Source organism: Canis aureus, chromosome 10, assembly GCF_053574225.1.
Source record: "Canis aureus isolate CA01 chromosome 10, VMU_Caureus_v.1.0, whole genome shotgun sequence".
NCBI classification, from domain to species: Eukaryota; Metazoa; Chordata; class Mammalia; order Carnivora; family Canidae; genus Canis; species Canis aureus.
In genome coordinates this window covers 56,618,794-56,634,313 of record NC_135620.1, presented here as the reverse complement: position 1 = coordinate 56,634,313, position 15,520 = coordinate 56,618,794, and the positions used below count along the sequence as shown (strand labels likewise).

General features: G+C 41.4%; 1 protein-coding gene across 6 annotated transcripts in view; it reads right to left on the bottom strand.

Moving 5' to 3' along the window:
* The window catches only part of TDRD7 (tudor domain containing 7), a 72,732-nt gene extending 59,281 nt beyond the window's left edge, over positions 1-13,451 (bottom strand). The window contains exons 1-4 of one of the 6 annotated variants that reach the window (XM_077912617.1): positions 13,297-13,451; positions 11,171-11,339; positions 10,484-10,605; positions 5,039-5,175 (exon numbers count right to left, since the gene is read on the bottom strand). In XM_077912617.1, the coding sequence (XP_077768743.1) occupies positions 5,039-5,056 (18 nt within the window). In that variant the 5' untranslated portion in view covers positions 5,057-5,175; positions 10,484-10,605; positions 11,171-11,339; positions 13,297-13,451. Of the gene's footprint in view, positions 1-5,038; positions 5,176-10,483; positions 10,606-11,170; positions 11,340-11,555; positions 11,573-13,296 lie in introns of those variants that run through there. The other 5 variants (XM_077912620.1, XM_077912619.1, XM_077912621.1 and 2 more) reach the window with 5 other exon arrangements.
* Between the last annotated feature and the right edge of the window lie 2,069 nt (positions 13,452-15,520).

The following is a 15,520-nucleotide window of genomic DNA, read 5'->3' as shown; positions in this document are numbered from 1 at the left end:
GAAGGCCATTGTTAAAGCATGGGCAGAGTAAAAAGAACCAAGAAAAGGCTGAGAAAAAAGTGACCAGAAAGAAGTAGAAAAGGCAGAGCTTGTATCATATAAGCAGAAAGAGACAAGAACCAAAGAGAATGGCATATTAAAATGTGTCATACACAGAAGACAGGGCAAGCAAGAGAAAAAAATGAATTTTGGTACCTAGGAAATCTGTGGGGATCCTGGCTGAGGATTTTCATTGGCCAGTAACTGCCATTTTGCAAGATTAACCACTCATACTTTCTTTGGACTAACAGTAAATAGAATGGTAATAATACAATGAGAGAATGATATTTAAGAAGCCAGGAAAAGTAGGCTTAGGAAGGCAAGCAAGCCATGGACAGTTTATTAATTCTTCCTTCAACAGTGCTACCCGACAGAACTTTCTGTGCTAATGGAAATGTTTTATATCTGTGCTGTCCAATACATGTGGTGATTGAGCACTTGAAATGTAGCCAGCACGACTGAGGAACTGAATTTTTAATTTAATTGGAATTAAATGTAGCTAGTGGATGCTATATTGGACAGTACAGAATTCTAGACAGTCTTATTCTTTCTCCAGTTTAGAAAACAAAAGGAGGAATAGCATACAATGCTAGCATTTCCCTCATTTGTCAGTCTGAAAAGGAGAGATCAGCTTATTTGTGAGTGCTCTTAATTATAAATGTGGTACTCAAATGATAGCGAGGTTTACGTGGCAGATAACTTTAAAAATTTATTATATATATTTTCCTCTACTAAACATTAACTCTGATCAAACTGTCACCACCAGCACCCACATTTAATTAATACTATGTGTATATACACAATGTGTAGTATAATATTATTTGGATGGAGAATGCGAAAAATACATATACTGTAAACCTTATAGCAACCACTAAAATTTTTTTAAAGAAGCATAATTAGCCAGTAGTAAAGATAAAACAATAAAAATTCAATCAAAAAGTAATGAGATGTATGCCTGAAATTATATAACGCTGGATGTTAACAACACTAGAATTTAAAAAAGGGGGGGGAGCAATTAAAAGTAAAAAAAAAAAACTTAGGCAAAAAAAGGGGAGAGGAACAGATAGCAGAAATAGAAAAGATCTGGCAAAATGGTAGATTTAAAGCCAACCACGGCAACAATTACATTAAATGTAAACTGCTGAAAATATCTAAAAAATTTAGGATTGGTGGAGTGGATATAAAAACTTAACTTATACACTATATATATGAGAAATCTATTTTAAATACATATACAACATAGGTTCAAAGTAAAAAGATAGACAAAGATTTGTCATACATACATGATTAATTAATACAAGAACAAGGAATACCATCTGAGATAAGGATAGACATTACATAATTAAGGAGTTAATTCATCAGGAAGATATAATAATCCTAAATGTGACTACACCAAATACCAGTGCTTCAAAATACATGAAGCAGAAGCCAATAGAGCTGAAAGAATAAATATATTCATAATTGGAAAATTCAAAACTTCTCAGTAATTGGCAGAATCAGTAAACAAAACATTAGTAAGGTTATACAAGAGCTGATTAACATCAAGCAAACTGACCTAATTGATATTTATAAAACACTCTACCCCAATAATAGCAGAATATACATTCTTTTCTGAATATACAATATATATACACACATATTTAGAGAATATATTCTGGGACCTACGACAATCCTTGATCAGTTTAAAATAACTGAAATTATACAAAGAGTATCCTGTGACCAGAAAAGAAAATTAAATTAGGTGTCAGTAACAGAAAGATATGTGGACAATCTCTATGTATTTACAAATTTAATGATATGCTTCTAAAAATCAAGATCAGAAAGGAAGCATCTTTTAAGACAAAAACATCAGAATTTTTTAATAACTGAAAACAATGTGCAAAAATTTGCTAGATGCAGTTAAAACAATATCTAGAGGGAATTTTGCAGCATTATACACTTATGTTAGAAAAGAAGAAAGGTCCCAATTCAGTGATCTAATCTACTACTTTGAGAAAAGAGTAAATTATACCAAAAGTACGTAAAAGGAAGGAAGTAATAAAAATGAGAGTAAAGTCAATATTGAACTGATGAAACACATTAGCAATGAAATAGAATAGAAAGTTAAAGAAAAAATCATGAAGCCAAAACTAGTTTTTTAAAAACATCAATAAAATTGATAAACTTCCAGGTAGATTAATCAAGAAAAAAAAAAAGAGAGAAGACATGAATTAGTAATAATGGGATTGAAGAACAGGCCATCAATACAGATCCCATAGACATTAAAAAGGAAATATGAATAACTTATGCCACTAAATTTGGTCAATTAGATGAAATGGAGTAAATTTACTGAAAGACACAAATTCCAAAGTTTATTCAAGATGAAATAGATAATATCTCTATATGTATTAGAAAAGTTGAATTTGTAGTTAAAAACCTTCACACAGGAAAACTCAAACCCAGATGGGTTTTATTGCCAATTCTACCAAAATCTTTTATTTATTTATTTATTTATTTATTTATTTATTTATTTATTTATTTATTTATGATAGTCACACAGAGAGAGAGAGAGAGGCAGAGACATAGGCAGAGGGAGAAGCAGGCTCCATGCACCTGGAGCCCGACGTGGGATTCGATCCTGGGTCTCCAGGATCGCGCCCTGGGCCAAAGGCAGGCGCTAAACCACTGCGCCACCCAGGGATCCCCAATTCTACCAAAATCTTCAAGAAAAAATACTTCTACACAAACTTACAAAAAACATAGGGGAAGGGAATCCTAAATTCATTTTATGAGGTTAGCATTATGCTGATACCAAAACCAAAGACATTTTGTGCTAAGAAAAGCAAAAACCAATATCCCTCATTAACATAACTGCAAAAATTCCTAACAAAATATTAACAAATCAAGTCTTACAATATGTAAGAAGGGTAACACATCACGATCAAATATGGTTTACTCTAGAAATGGAAGACTGATTTAACATTCATAAATCAACCAATGTAACTGACTAGATCAACGACTAAAGGGGGAAAAACCACATGATATCAATAGGTGAAGAAAAGACATTTGACAAAGTTCAAAATCATTTGTGATGAAAAAACTCTCAGAAAATAAGAATAGAAGGGGACCTCCTCCACCAGATAAAGAATATCTTTGAAAAACCCATAGCTAACATAATATGAAACAAGAAAAAAAATGAATGCTTTCTCCCTAAGATGGTAACAGGGCAAGAATGTTCCCTCTCTTCATTCCTATTCACACACCACATTGGAGGCCCTAACAAGTGCAAAAAGACTGTTTTCAAGACTTATTATAATAATATATTAACCAAGTAATGTAGGTATTGTCAAAAAGACAGATACATCAATGCAATAGAATACATAATCCAGAAATAGACCAACATATATATAGTCAACTGATTTTGGACAAAGTTACCCAAAAATTCAATGAAGAGTGCTGGAACACTATTCATCCATTTGCAAAAAATGAACCCCATACCATATTGAAAAATTAACTCAAAACAGACCACTTAGGTCTTACTTGAAAAAGCTAATACTGTAAAACTTCTAAAAAAAAAAAAAAGGGGGAGTAAATCTTTGTGATCTTGAGTTGGGCAAAGATTCTTTTAGAACCACAGAAGAAAAAACTGACAAATTGGATCTCATCAAAGTTTTAAATTTCGGCTCTTTTAACTTTAAATTTCTGTTGAGAAAATGAAAAGACAAGCCACAGACTGAAAGAATATATATAACACCTCTGGAAAAGGACTGGTAGCCAGTATATATAAACACTCAAAACTCAGTAAGAAAACAAAGATCCCAATTTAAAATGTGCAAAAGGTCTGAACACATACTAAAGTAGAGACATAGATGGCCAAAAATCATATTATTCATTAAGGAAATGAGAACGAAATTCACAATGGGGCATCACGACACATCTATTAGAATAGCTTAAACTTAAAAAAAAAACAACAACAATATGAAGCGCTGATGAGAATATAGAGCAACTGAAATTCTTGTACGTGTCTGGTGGACTTGCAAAACAGTACTTTGAAAAATAGCTTGGCAGTTTCCTATGAAGTAAAAAAACATAGACTTATCATACAATCCAAAAAACTTACATATAGGTAATTACCCAAGATAAATGACATATGTCCATACAAAAACTTATACTTAAATGTTTATGGCTTTATCCATAAGTATCCCCAAATTAGAAAGAATTTCAAATGTCTAAACAAATGTGGCACATCCCTGCAGTGAAGTACTACTCAGCAATTAAAAGGAACAAACTATTGATTCATAAAACTGTATGAACGACTCTCACACTATGCTAAGTGGAAGAAGCCAGATACAAAAGACTCTATGCTGTATGATTCTAGAAAAGGCAAAACTATAGGCATAGAAGTTAGGTCAGTGGTTGACAAGGGACGGGAGTATAGGGGAAGAGACTGACTACAAAGAAGGCACAGGGTAATTCTGGGAGTGATGGAAATACGGTCTATCTTGATTGGCAAATTATATGTTTGTCAAAATTCATAGAACTGTAAACAAAAAAAGGTGACTTTTATTATATGTAAAGCATACATCATTAGGTCTGAGAATAAGGAGTTCTTTCAAGTTGTGCCACTTTACAGTCAACTCTCATCCTCTTATACATGCTGTCCTGGCTCCTGGCAACCACTGATCTGCTTTCTGACATAGACCACTTTTTGCCTAGTGTTCTTGAGTTTCATCCATGTGTCCCCATTGATCTTTTTTTTTTTTAATTTTTATTTATTTATTTATTTATGATAGTCAGAGAGAGAGAGAGAGAGAGAGAGGCAGAGACACAGGCAGAGGGAGAAGCAGGCTCCATGCACGGGGAGCCTGATGTGGGATTCGATCCCGGGTCTCCAGGATCGCGCCCTGGGCCAAAGGCAGGCGCCAAACCGCTGCGCCACCCAGGGATCCCTCCCCATTGATCTTATACTATGATAAGTAGTATGTCATTGTGCGGACATGCCACCAATTCATTTACCCACCTGAATGTTGCTAGGCATTTTGGCTGCTTCCTGTTTGGGGGTATTACAAATAAGGCTGTTTTGAAAAGTATAAATCTTCAGGTAGACGTATGTTTCTCTTTCTCTTGTGAGAATCCAAATTCTGAGATTCAGATTTTCTAAAAATTTAATATACACAATAATTCTGAGAGGAAAGTATTCTCATTCTATAGATAAGAAAACCAAAGCTCAGGGAAGTTAAATAACCAAGATATGATAAGATGTGTGGAAGCTATTCACAGGGATGGTATAAATTCCAAGTCAGTGAGATAGAAAGGCACTTTAAAGAGTAAACAGAAAATTCATGGCAGCAAAAAATGACAGCTGTAGAGTCTCAGAACCTCCGTCCCCCTGGTGTCCAACTACACTTTGAGTGTGTTGGGGAGCAGCTAAGAGAGGACGGTTTTGGGATATATATTTCAAGGTTGCTAGAAGTTAAATCTAAAGTGTAAATTCTGGCTCTTAAGTAGTTAACTCCTGATCATAAGAAACACACTTTGATTTGTAATGGTTCCTGACTCAGTGGTCAAAGATCACTGAACCTACGCTGCACTATTTTTTTTCTCCAGGTAGGAGAAATGGAGGCTGGCCAAGTTCTAATTTGCAAGAGGAAAAACTAAAGGATAACCTACTAACTTCCCAGAGCCAAGCCTCCCCAACTTTTTTTACTTCCACCTTTCCTACCTTCTTTCCTTCAAAACTCTGTCCCTCCTACCTGTTCATCTAGAGCTTTTCTGAGTAAAGCTGGACTTTGCATCTCTGTATATCAGTAGATGGGCCCTGACTAGGAGTTATGCACACATGATGTGTAGATATAATGCCAAGTGGTCAGCACACATATAGGAACACACCCATCTGGGTGTGAGCAGTGTACCTGGATCTGTTTAGACTAGACTGTTTAAGTACATCTAGTTCCTCCCCAGTCAGAACCACTATGAACTCCTGCTGAGAGTTTCAGTAGGAAAGACTTGTCCCTCACTTTGAGAAGGAGTTTCTACTTCCTCTTCCTTCCCTTCCTTCTGGAAAGAGTATCTGTTCCATTACAACCTCCTTACTGTGGTCTACTTTTCCCCAGCTACATTAGTGGGTGGGCAGCAATCACTAATTTGTGGGAGTAAAAAAAAAAAAAAAAACAAAAAAACAAAACAAAACAAAAAATTTCTCCTAAATGCATTCTACTCACCAATGCACATCCTATGGCTAAAAACTAATAGAACCCCAATATGACGCTGGTTTGAAAAGACAAGTCTAATCCCATCTTAGAATCTTAGAAGCTAATCAGAGACTGGTTCTGCAGGCTGCCCTATATGAAAGCCTTCTACTTCTTCCACCCTTGGGAGAACTACTTCAGACCACTTTCTCTGAAATGTCCCCTCTATCTTCCTACATTATACTCTGAAAGAGCTGCCAATAAGGGTCACCCAAACAAACAATTTGGGGGTGTGCTGATAAGTAGTAGTTGATATACTGATTTTGATTTGACTGTGGGGAGAGACAGGATTGCAGAAGGCTGTGCCCATGCCTCCTCTTACTGGTGTCTCCAACTTCTATATCACTATGCAAAGAGCACTTATTTTCCTAGGACAAATCCTTTCCCCTGGGGCCCTGATCTCCTCTGTAAAATGAAGCAATTCTGTATTCATGGTTCTCAACTCCTTACCATCATCACCTCATGATACATGAAGACAGGCTGACATTCACAATTCCCCCAATTCTGACTACCTCTGTGGTGAGCACTCTAGTCCACACCAACATCTCTTGCCTGGATTGGGGCAATTGCCTCCTAGCTGGTCTCAGCTTCCAGTTCACCTCCAAAAATCTATTCTCCATATAGAGGCCACACAGCTCACTGCCTCAGCTCCTTCAGGTGTTTGCTCAAAGGTCACCTCCTCAGCAAGGCCTTCCCTGGCCACCCTATCCAAAATCAGAACTGTTATGCTGGCTGTCCAGTATTCCCTACACCCCTTCCCTACCTTATTTACTTAGTTACTTAGTTACTTAATTACTTAGTTACTTAGTTACTACCTTACTTACTTACTTCCCTACCCTACCTTACTCTTTTGCATTTATCACCACCCAGTATTCCTTATTTAATTGTACCATCTGTTTTCCCAACTTGATTATGAGCTCCATGAAAGCCAGAATTTGTGAGGCTTTGTGTATTACTGAATCCCTAGTGCCTAGCCCACAAGAGCTCAATAAATATTCAATGAATAAATGAGAAATACTCCATCTACCTAATACTCCTTTTCTACTTACTAAAATATAACATAATGCATGTGAGCTATGAAAGGAATCATCTTTACTTTATTAAAAAACAACTTAAAAATTTTAATGATTATTTTTAACTAACTTAGACAGCCAGTTATGTCACCAAGCTGTGGTTGAGAACCATCAGGTAGATTATTTCAAGGCCCTCCACTCTGAGCCAGTGTTCTCAACAAATAGGCCCACGTTAGGGACACAGTGTTACTGTAAGAAGTTAACACATCCCGATGAGCTGTAGACGCTGCCTAATATTGGTAAGTATCTCACACATACTTGTATTCCTGTTTTTCCAACAGTGGGCATATACTGTTGGGATTTACAAACAAATTAATACTGAATTCACAACAGCTTTTAGTAGATATATGTTTATATCACCCAATGGACACTAGAGGCATAACTACTAGTATGCAAAGTTTCACAAAGGTTTTTAAAACATTAAAACAAACAAACAAACAAAAAACACCCTTATACTTGAGAGGACTGGGGAGCAAGACTTGACCACATGGCTGCAATCCAAATTAAATATCCCTTCCCTCCTTTCTTTACCCCACACCTGGCTTTTTTTTTTTTTTTAAACGTATGCTATTTTCATGGAATGATGTAATTCTTTATTTGCAAACACCTTTTTGGAGGGAAAGGTAGTCCCTTACACTCTGAGACTGAAGATATCAAAGCTAGTGAAGAGGCAGTTATGCACAGTAAGGCCTGGAAGGGAAAAATGTGACTATACATCTTGCTCAGATATAGGTTCATCTTCTCATGCTCGTCAATTTCTTCCAGTTGGATTTGGGATCCCTACGTTAGCATTACTACTTTAGGCAATGAACAAAAAGAAAGTTATGACTAAAGCTTTAAAGAAATCACTATTTTCTAAGCTATATTGGCTTAAAATGTTCTAAATGTTTAATTCCTTGATTGTCATGGCATTTTTTGAGATTTTTCTGAATGGCAATTACCCTCAATAACTTTTGTAAAAAGCATACAATACTTTCCTCTAACTATGAAATTAAGTTTATTATTTTGGATGTCATCCATTAGAAGCACAAAAGGAAATTTATGGGAATTTCAACTCTGTCTCAATGGCAAACATTCAAGCATCCTCTCCACCAAAATTAAGTTTGAAGTTTCTCTAAAGTGGCTCCTCAAATTTTTTACGTTGCCCTTTTGACTCTCTTTACCCTTTATTTCTTCTCTCTGAAAGTGTTGAGAAATAGAATTCTGAGTTTAAGAAAACTCAAATTATTTTTATTTTGAGAAAGTTATGCAAGTCGTGGTGACCACAAGTTCGGCTGTTTGAGAGAAATAAGGCTGGCTATCTTTGTTTTAGACCACAGCGTTTCAGGTTAAAATTCTTTTTTTTTTTTTTTTTTTTATGATAGTCACACAGAGAGAGAGAGAGGCAGAGACACAGGCAGAGGGAGAAGCAGGCTCCATGCACCGGGAGCCCGACGTGGGATTCGATCCCGGGTCTCCAGGATCGCGCCCTGGGCCAAAGGCAGGCGCTAAACCGCTGCGCCACCCAGGGATCCCTCAGGTTAAAATTCTTAATGGTTTCCTTAGATAATACAGGGTCTGCTTCCCCAGAATCCTAAACATTAGCAGAGTAATGTTGAGGTGGGAATGCAGAATTATTTAATCAGAGTACTTTTGACTTGGAAAACCAAGTCAAAACCAAAACCATCCTTAGATAATACAGGGTCAGCTAGCAAAGACCTTAGAGAGGAAGAAAATGGTCACCATAGGTCACAACAAATTGCACTTGACTTTCCCTTCCTTCCTCTCACTCTTTTTCCTCCTCCTTTCCTTGCCTCTCTTCTGAATGACAAACATCAACAGTAGAGTTATATGAGCTTACTAGGGTACTTGACATTCAGTAGTTACTTGCATTTCCTGGAAGCATGATGTGGATGAGAAACTACCTAAGAATATATGCCTTAAATGGCATATGGCACAATGATAAAAGCATTGGTATATAGGAGAAATCTTTAGGACAGCATTAAATTTGAAATATCAGAATTTTCACAGATTTACTTATTTGCCTCTTTAACATACTTGTGAACTGGAAAGCTTGGTAAGTAAAGCCACTGGATCTCCTCCAAGATTACTCAATTAGTAGACAAAAAGTCACTTACTGCTTTGGCAAAGGCTTAGGGAGCAGAGATTTCCTGCTAGACCACAATCCTCACAATGTTCCCACACACTGCCCAGCTTAGGAAAGCAGCATAGGATGGTGAGCCCAGCGTCAGAGTAGGGAGCTGAGAGAAGCATGGAATACTGGTGGGCCTCTTCATACCATCTCCTCCAAACCCTTCAGTTTAATAATGAGGAAGCAGGCCCAGGATGATTATTCCAGGTCTCACATATTTTTATGGCCAGAACCACAAAAAGAGCCCAGGTCTTCTGGTTCCCTACTTTAGGGCTTCCTTTAAGATAGCTGCTCCAAATGTCTAGAAATGGCTTCTGCAAGTAAATTAGACTTAGGGAACACTGACTTACTGATCAACCCGTAAAGTGGCATGAAACAGGGATCTGCCATGTTCTGATTTAAGGGTATGGTACTCAAATCCAAAAGAATCTCTGACTATTGCAAATATTTAGTGGTGGCAACTGACATCTCCTTTTATCCTTTCACTCTGTCCTTTTTCTTTTTCCTACACAATAAATCATAGTACTCCACAAAGTGCTAATAATATACAAGTGGGGCTAGGAATAGGGGAAAGTAATGACAGCCTTTAAGAAAGTGATATGTAAATATCCTAAAATAATAATTCTCACACTCAAAACTGTATTTTGGAAATTCACAGCTTTTCTCTTCAATACACCTGATAATCATCCTGAGAAAGTCTTGTTCTGAAGAATGTGGCTTCGGTGTCCTCTAGATACAGTCTTTACCACAGACTGAGCCTCCCTGACTCAGTCGTTTGCAAGTCCACGTGCTTCCCGGAGCCTAAAATGCCTCACTAGCCTTCAGCCCAGCTGGTCTGGCTCTCACCCATGCTTTCTCTTCTCTAAGTTTCTCTTTTCTCAACTATTTCCAACTATACTGTTTGTCTCATCTTCCACCATGTTCTAAATTTGAATGGCAGAGTGGCAGTAAACCTCAGAATAAATTGGAAGAATTATTAGGGTAAATTGAAATCACCAAGTAATCTCTCTTACCTTCTTTACTCAGCTCCACAATTCTTAGTAGCTCCTTCAGGTAAATACTTGTGGTAACTGGCCGCCCTTTTACTCGAAGACACTATTTTAGCAATAAGCCAGGCCCTAAAAGTTCAGAATGTCTGTGTATAAAAGATTTTAGATGTCATCGAGTTTATCCCAAACGCCTCATTTTACAAACCAATAAACTAAGCCTAAGAGAGGGAAAGTTTTGGTCTAAGACCCAAACTTCAGGGAGATTTCTCATAATTGCAACAGTTTAACATGTTCTTTTTTCTTTTCCATTGCAGTACAGTCTACTTGTTACCACCTCAATTACTCCTTTACCAACTCTTTAAAAGGAAAGATACTAAATAATGCTCTCAGGTAGTGGATATATTTCCATAGGGTATATTTAGGGGGCATTTATTATTATTATTATTATTATTATTATTATTATTATTAATCATTGTAATTTCAAGTTCTAAACTATATATGCATTACTAACTACATATTATGAACAATAAGTAAGGGCTTTCCATAAATCTACATCTTAGAGGAAAAAAACCTCTTGAGATAATAAAGTGGCTTAGTTAGGATTTGGGGTCTTAATCCTAGTTCTGCTACTAATTAGCTGTGACCCTGAGTGAGAGGCATTTCAGGGCTCTTTTTTTCATATGGAAGATGGACAAGATCCTCAATTCTCACCTTTCCTTGGAGTCCTTCAAGTTCTGAAGTGGGATCCAAAGAACTAATGGAAACCATAAGTTTGCTTCCTTCTGACAAAGCTGCACAGCTATAATATTGAGTTTGCTTTGGAGTCACTAGGTATCCTGTGCTGACCGACAGCTGTAATTGGCATATATACACATCTCAGCTAAAAATGACAAAATCAATTACTTTTAAACATTTTGAATGACAAAATTAAAAAAAAAAATTGGCCCGTTGGGGAAATAATAAAAATGAAGCTTTCAAAAGCACAGAGACAGGAGTAGAGGGCAGAGAAGATAAGTTTTGCATAGAGAAAGAAAAACCGATTCACATAAATATGAAATTATATTTCACTCAAGTACCAAAGAACTTGGGTCCTTACTGTATTCATTGGCTGATCCTGAAAAGTGCCCAGATGCAAATCACTCTGTTGAATCTCAGTTCTTGAAAATAGCACTTGATCAAACAAGAACAGGCACTTAGAGTTGGATTATAAAGCATTTTCCTTTACATTCATATTGTCTCCAACTAGATTATATTTCACAGAAAATTTAAAGAGAAGTCCCTCAAGAAGTTTAAATCGCTTGGTATAAAACACACTAGTTCATTCAGTCACGTTCAACCAATACACTTAAAAGGGCATTAGCAGGGATTATGTTCCATCTCCAGTCTACAGGGACTGAAATCCGAAGGCACTGCCAACTGCTGCCTCGCAGTTCTCACAGCGTTTAACTAGCAGAGAAGAAATCTGTGTGCCACCAAAGAGCCCTGGGCTGGGGCACTGGACATGTGGATTCTAATCCAGCTAGCCTCCGGGCAATTCCCTGCACCCAGCACAGTACTTTGCACCTAACTGACATTCTGAAATGTCAATTAAGTGGGAATAGAAAATTCCCCACCACATGCCGATTAATTGTTATATCAGAGAACTCCAAGCAACTGAAATCCAATTATGTAAGACGTGGAAAGTTTGGTGGAAGGAAAAGAGTCAACATTTCTCGACCACTATTGTAAACCAAAGGATTTGCATCGGGTGACCTCACAAAAGCTGTGTGGAATTATGTTCAACATTTCCATTGGAGACACAGAAAACCAGGCTCAAAGAAAGTAATTTATTCACCATCCACAATTAGTTAAGCCCAGATTTCCAACTCGGGTCTGCAAGGCCCACACTGTTTTTGCAAGTATGCAGCACCTACACGTCGAGGCAGCCGAGGAGGAGTTAGAAATTTGGGTCTAAGTTGTTCACTTCTGTCCTTAAGTTGTTGCACACGCGTGGCCGGGCGGAACGGTTTACTGCCATATTTCCACCTGCACGATGGGGGTGGGGGTGGGGGGTTGACCCAGACAGGCAGTTTTGTTTGGTGCTGTAGGGCGGTTATAGCAGGTTAAAGCGCTCCTTTTTGGGCCAGGGCTTTTTCTAAGGCAGGCTATTGCTCTGTCAAACTATCTGGGACCGGTGGTCCCCTTTGGTTCCAGCTGGCAAACGTGTTATGCTCCGCAGGCGGAACGGAGCCAGAAAAGTTGCGCGGGGCTCGAGCCCCCCTGTCATTAACTCGAGGCTGAGCACCTGACCCTGCGGGATCTCGGTCAAAGTTAAGAGGCAGCTCGTCCCCAGAGTCAGGTTTGCTTCCTGGCTGTGTCCCCGCCTGGGGCTCGCGGCCGGGGAGCAACGGACAGGATGCGTGCCCTGCAGTACCTGAGCGGCCTGCACCGGCCGGTGCGCGGACAGGCCGAGCCTGCGAGGGGCTGGGAGCTCGCGGGGCGCTGCTCCCGGCGGCGGCTGCGGAACCACTTCCCGGTCAGCGCCTCCGCCCTCGCCCGCACCCCCACCCACTGCTGCAGCTCCCCGCCTGCGGCTGCGGCTGCACCGAGCGAGGGTCCCGGCAGCGGCGGGCGGGCGGGTCCGTCAGGCTCTCGGGGAGGGGACCCATCACAGATTTCAAACGCGACGCTCTGGAACTGCAACTCCCCGGGGCATCCCCCGCCGCTGCAGCGAAGAGGCGCCGGGCCCGGCCGAGTCCCGCCCGGGCCACCGTCCCGCTAGGGACCCAGGTGCGCCGCGCCCTCCCGCAGCCTCGCCCGGCACCTGTCGCGCCCGCAGCGGCCAACCCCGCGCTCACCTCGTCCCGGGCGCCCACGGCCCGTCCCCGCGCCTCCGGGCCCGGCTCCCTCCGCCGTCTCCGCCAGGGCCCCCACCGCGGCCGCCGCCCACTTTCGGTTTCCCCGCACGGCCGGAGCCGCCGCCGCCGCGGCTCGGGAATCACCTCAAGCCCCCGCCCCGCCCCGCCCCGCTCCGCCCCGCCCCGCTCCGCTCCGCCCCGCCCCGAGGGCAGCCCGGCCTCGGCCTCGGCTCTGCGCACGCGCGGGCTCCCCAGCCGCGTCGGCCCACCCCGGCGTCCGCGCGTGGGAAGGGAAACCGACGCCGCCTAGCGGTTTCTGCGCGTGCCCACGCACGGGCCGCCGGCGGAAGACGACTGCGCGGCGGGCTCCGGCGCGCCTCCTCGTGGCCAACGCGGGTACCGGCGGGCGGGCGGGCGGCCGGGGGCGGCCCGGGGCCCCCGCGGGACCTCGGCCGCCGCGCTCCTGCGCGCCTCCAGCCCCCGGGCTCTCGTGCCAGGCGGCTCGCGCGCTCAGCTCTCGCTCATTCTTTCCGTCAATGGTGGGGCTGTAACTTCTCACGCTCCGGGACAGCCACCTGCGTGGACCTCGCATCGCCCTTAGGGTAGTTTGCAAGCGTCACCTTTTCAAGGAGAGCGCCTCCTTCAAGAACGAACGTCAGTGTCCTCCCTGGATACCTTCTCCCTTAGCCCCTGGCGGGTGGGCCCACTATACGCATTTTACTTTTCCTTTTCATTGTCTGCTGTGCTCGAATTCAAGCTCCACGAGCGCAGGGATCCTTGTCATTCCGGCGTATTCCCAGAGTCTCGGGTTGCTCTTGGCACCTGAGGGTGACATACATTTTGTCCAATGCTTTCCTTCATTCATTGTAAGATCGTTGAACATCTAATATTCACTTATTTTCTTCTGCACATCGATTCCACCAACACGTATTGCGCATATTGGTTTGCATTCCTGAAACCAGCATGGAACATTTCTCTACATGTGTTCAAATACGCATTGACTGGGGTCTGTCTACTGTCCCCCCACCCCCCCCGGCAGCTATAGTGAGTGTAATTGGCAAACCACAAACTGCGCATTTAGAATGTACAATTTGAGGTTTTCACATATGTATACAGCTGTGAGGCCATATCAAAATAATGAACACATCCATCATCCCCACCCCCACCCCACCCCCCAAAGTTTCCTCGGGTCACTTTTATAATGCTCACCTCTCGTGTCTCTCTGTCCCTTGCCCCCTCCACAGCCTGTCTGCCTTCTGTCACCATAGATTCGTTTGCTTTTTTTTTAACCCCCAAATATTTTATTTATCTACTTATTTTTTTAGAGAGAGAAAGAGAGCGTGGGGGTGGGGGATGGGCAGAGGGAGAGGGAGAGAGAAAAACCCTCAGTGCAACTGCGCGAGCTGAGCGCAGAGTTCGAGGCCCGGCTTCACCCCACTACCCTGAGATCATGACCTGAGCTGAAACCAGGAGTTGGATACCCAAACAACTGAACCACCCAGGTGCCCCTAGTTTGCTTTTTCTAGCGTTTTATATAAATGGAATCATACGGGATATGCTGTCTTTGGGCGGGGGGGAGGAGTGTCCAGCTTTCTTCACTCAATATAAATATGCTGAGATTCATTCATGTTGTTGAGTGTACCAATAGTTCCTATCTCTTCATTGCTGAGTCGTATCCCATTGTAGGGAGGTAATAAACCTACCATAAGATCCAGCAGTTCTATTCCCAGAGCTTACCTAAGAGAAATGAAAGCCTATGTCCACACAAAGACTTGGGCAAGAATATTCATAGCAGCCCTGTTGATAATAGCCCCAAACAGAAACAATACACATGCCCACCAGTAGGTGAATGAACAATCAACTAGTACCCTTTGAACACCCACTGTTACATAAGTTTCGTGGAGTACCAATATGTTAAGGCACAAGCCTATGCTTGAGGAGCCTTTTATTTATTATTATTTTTAGTGGTTTTTTTTTTTTTATAAGTAAACTCCGCATCCAACATGGGGCTTAAACTTATGAGCCCAAAGATCAAGAGTCACGTGCTCTACCAACAGAGCCAGCCAGGCACTTCTTGAGGGGCTTTTGATTCAGTGGAAAGAGATAGCAGGCAATAAGAAGGTAGACTAGAAGTAGATCATGGAAGGGCTGAGAACCCATGAACGGGAGTTTGGGCTTCTCTCCGAAGGCAGTGGGGAACTGTTCAAAATCTCCTTTGAATGCT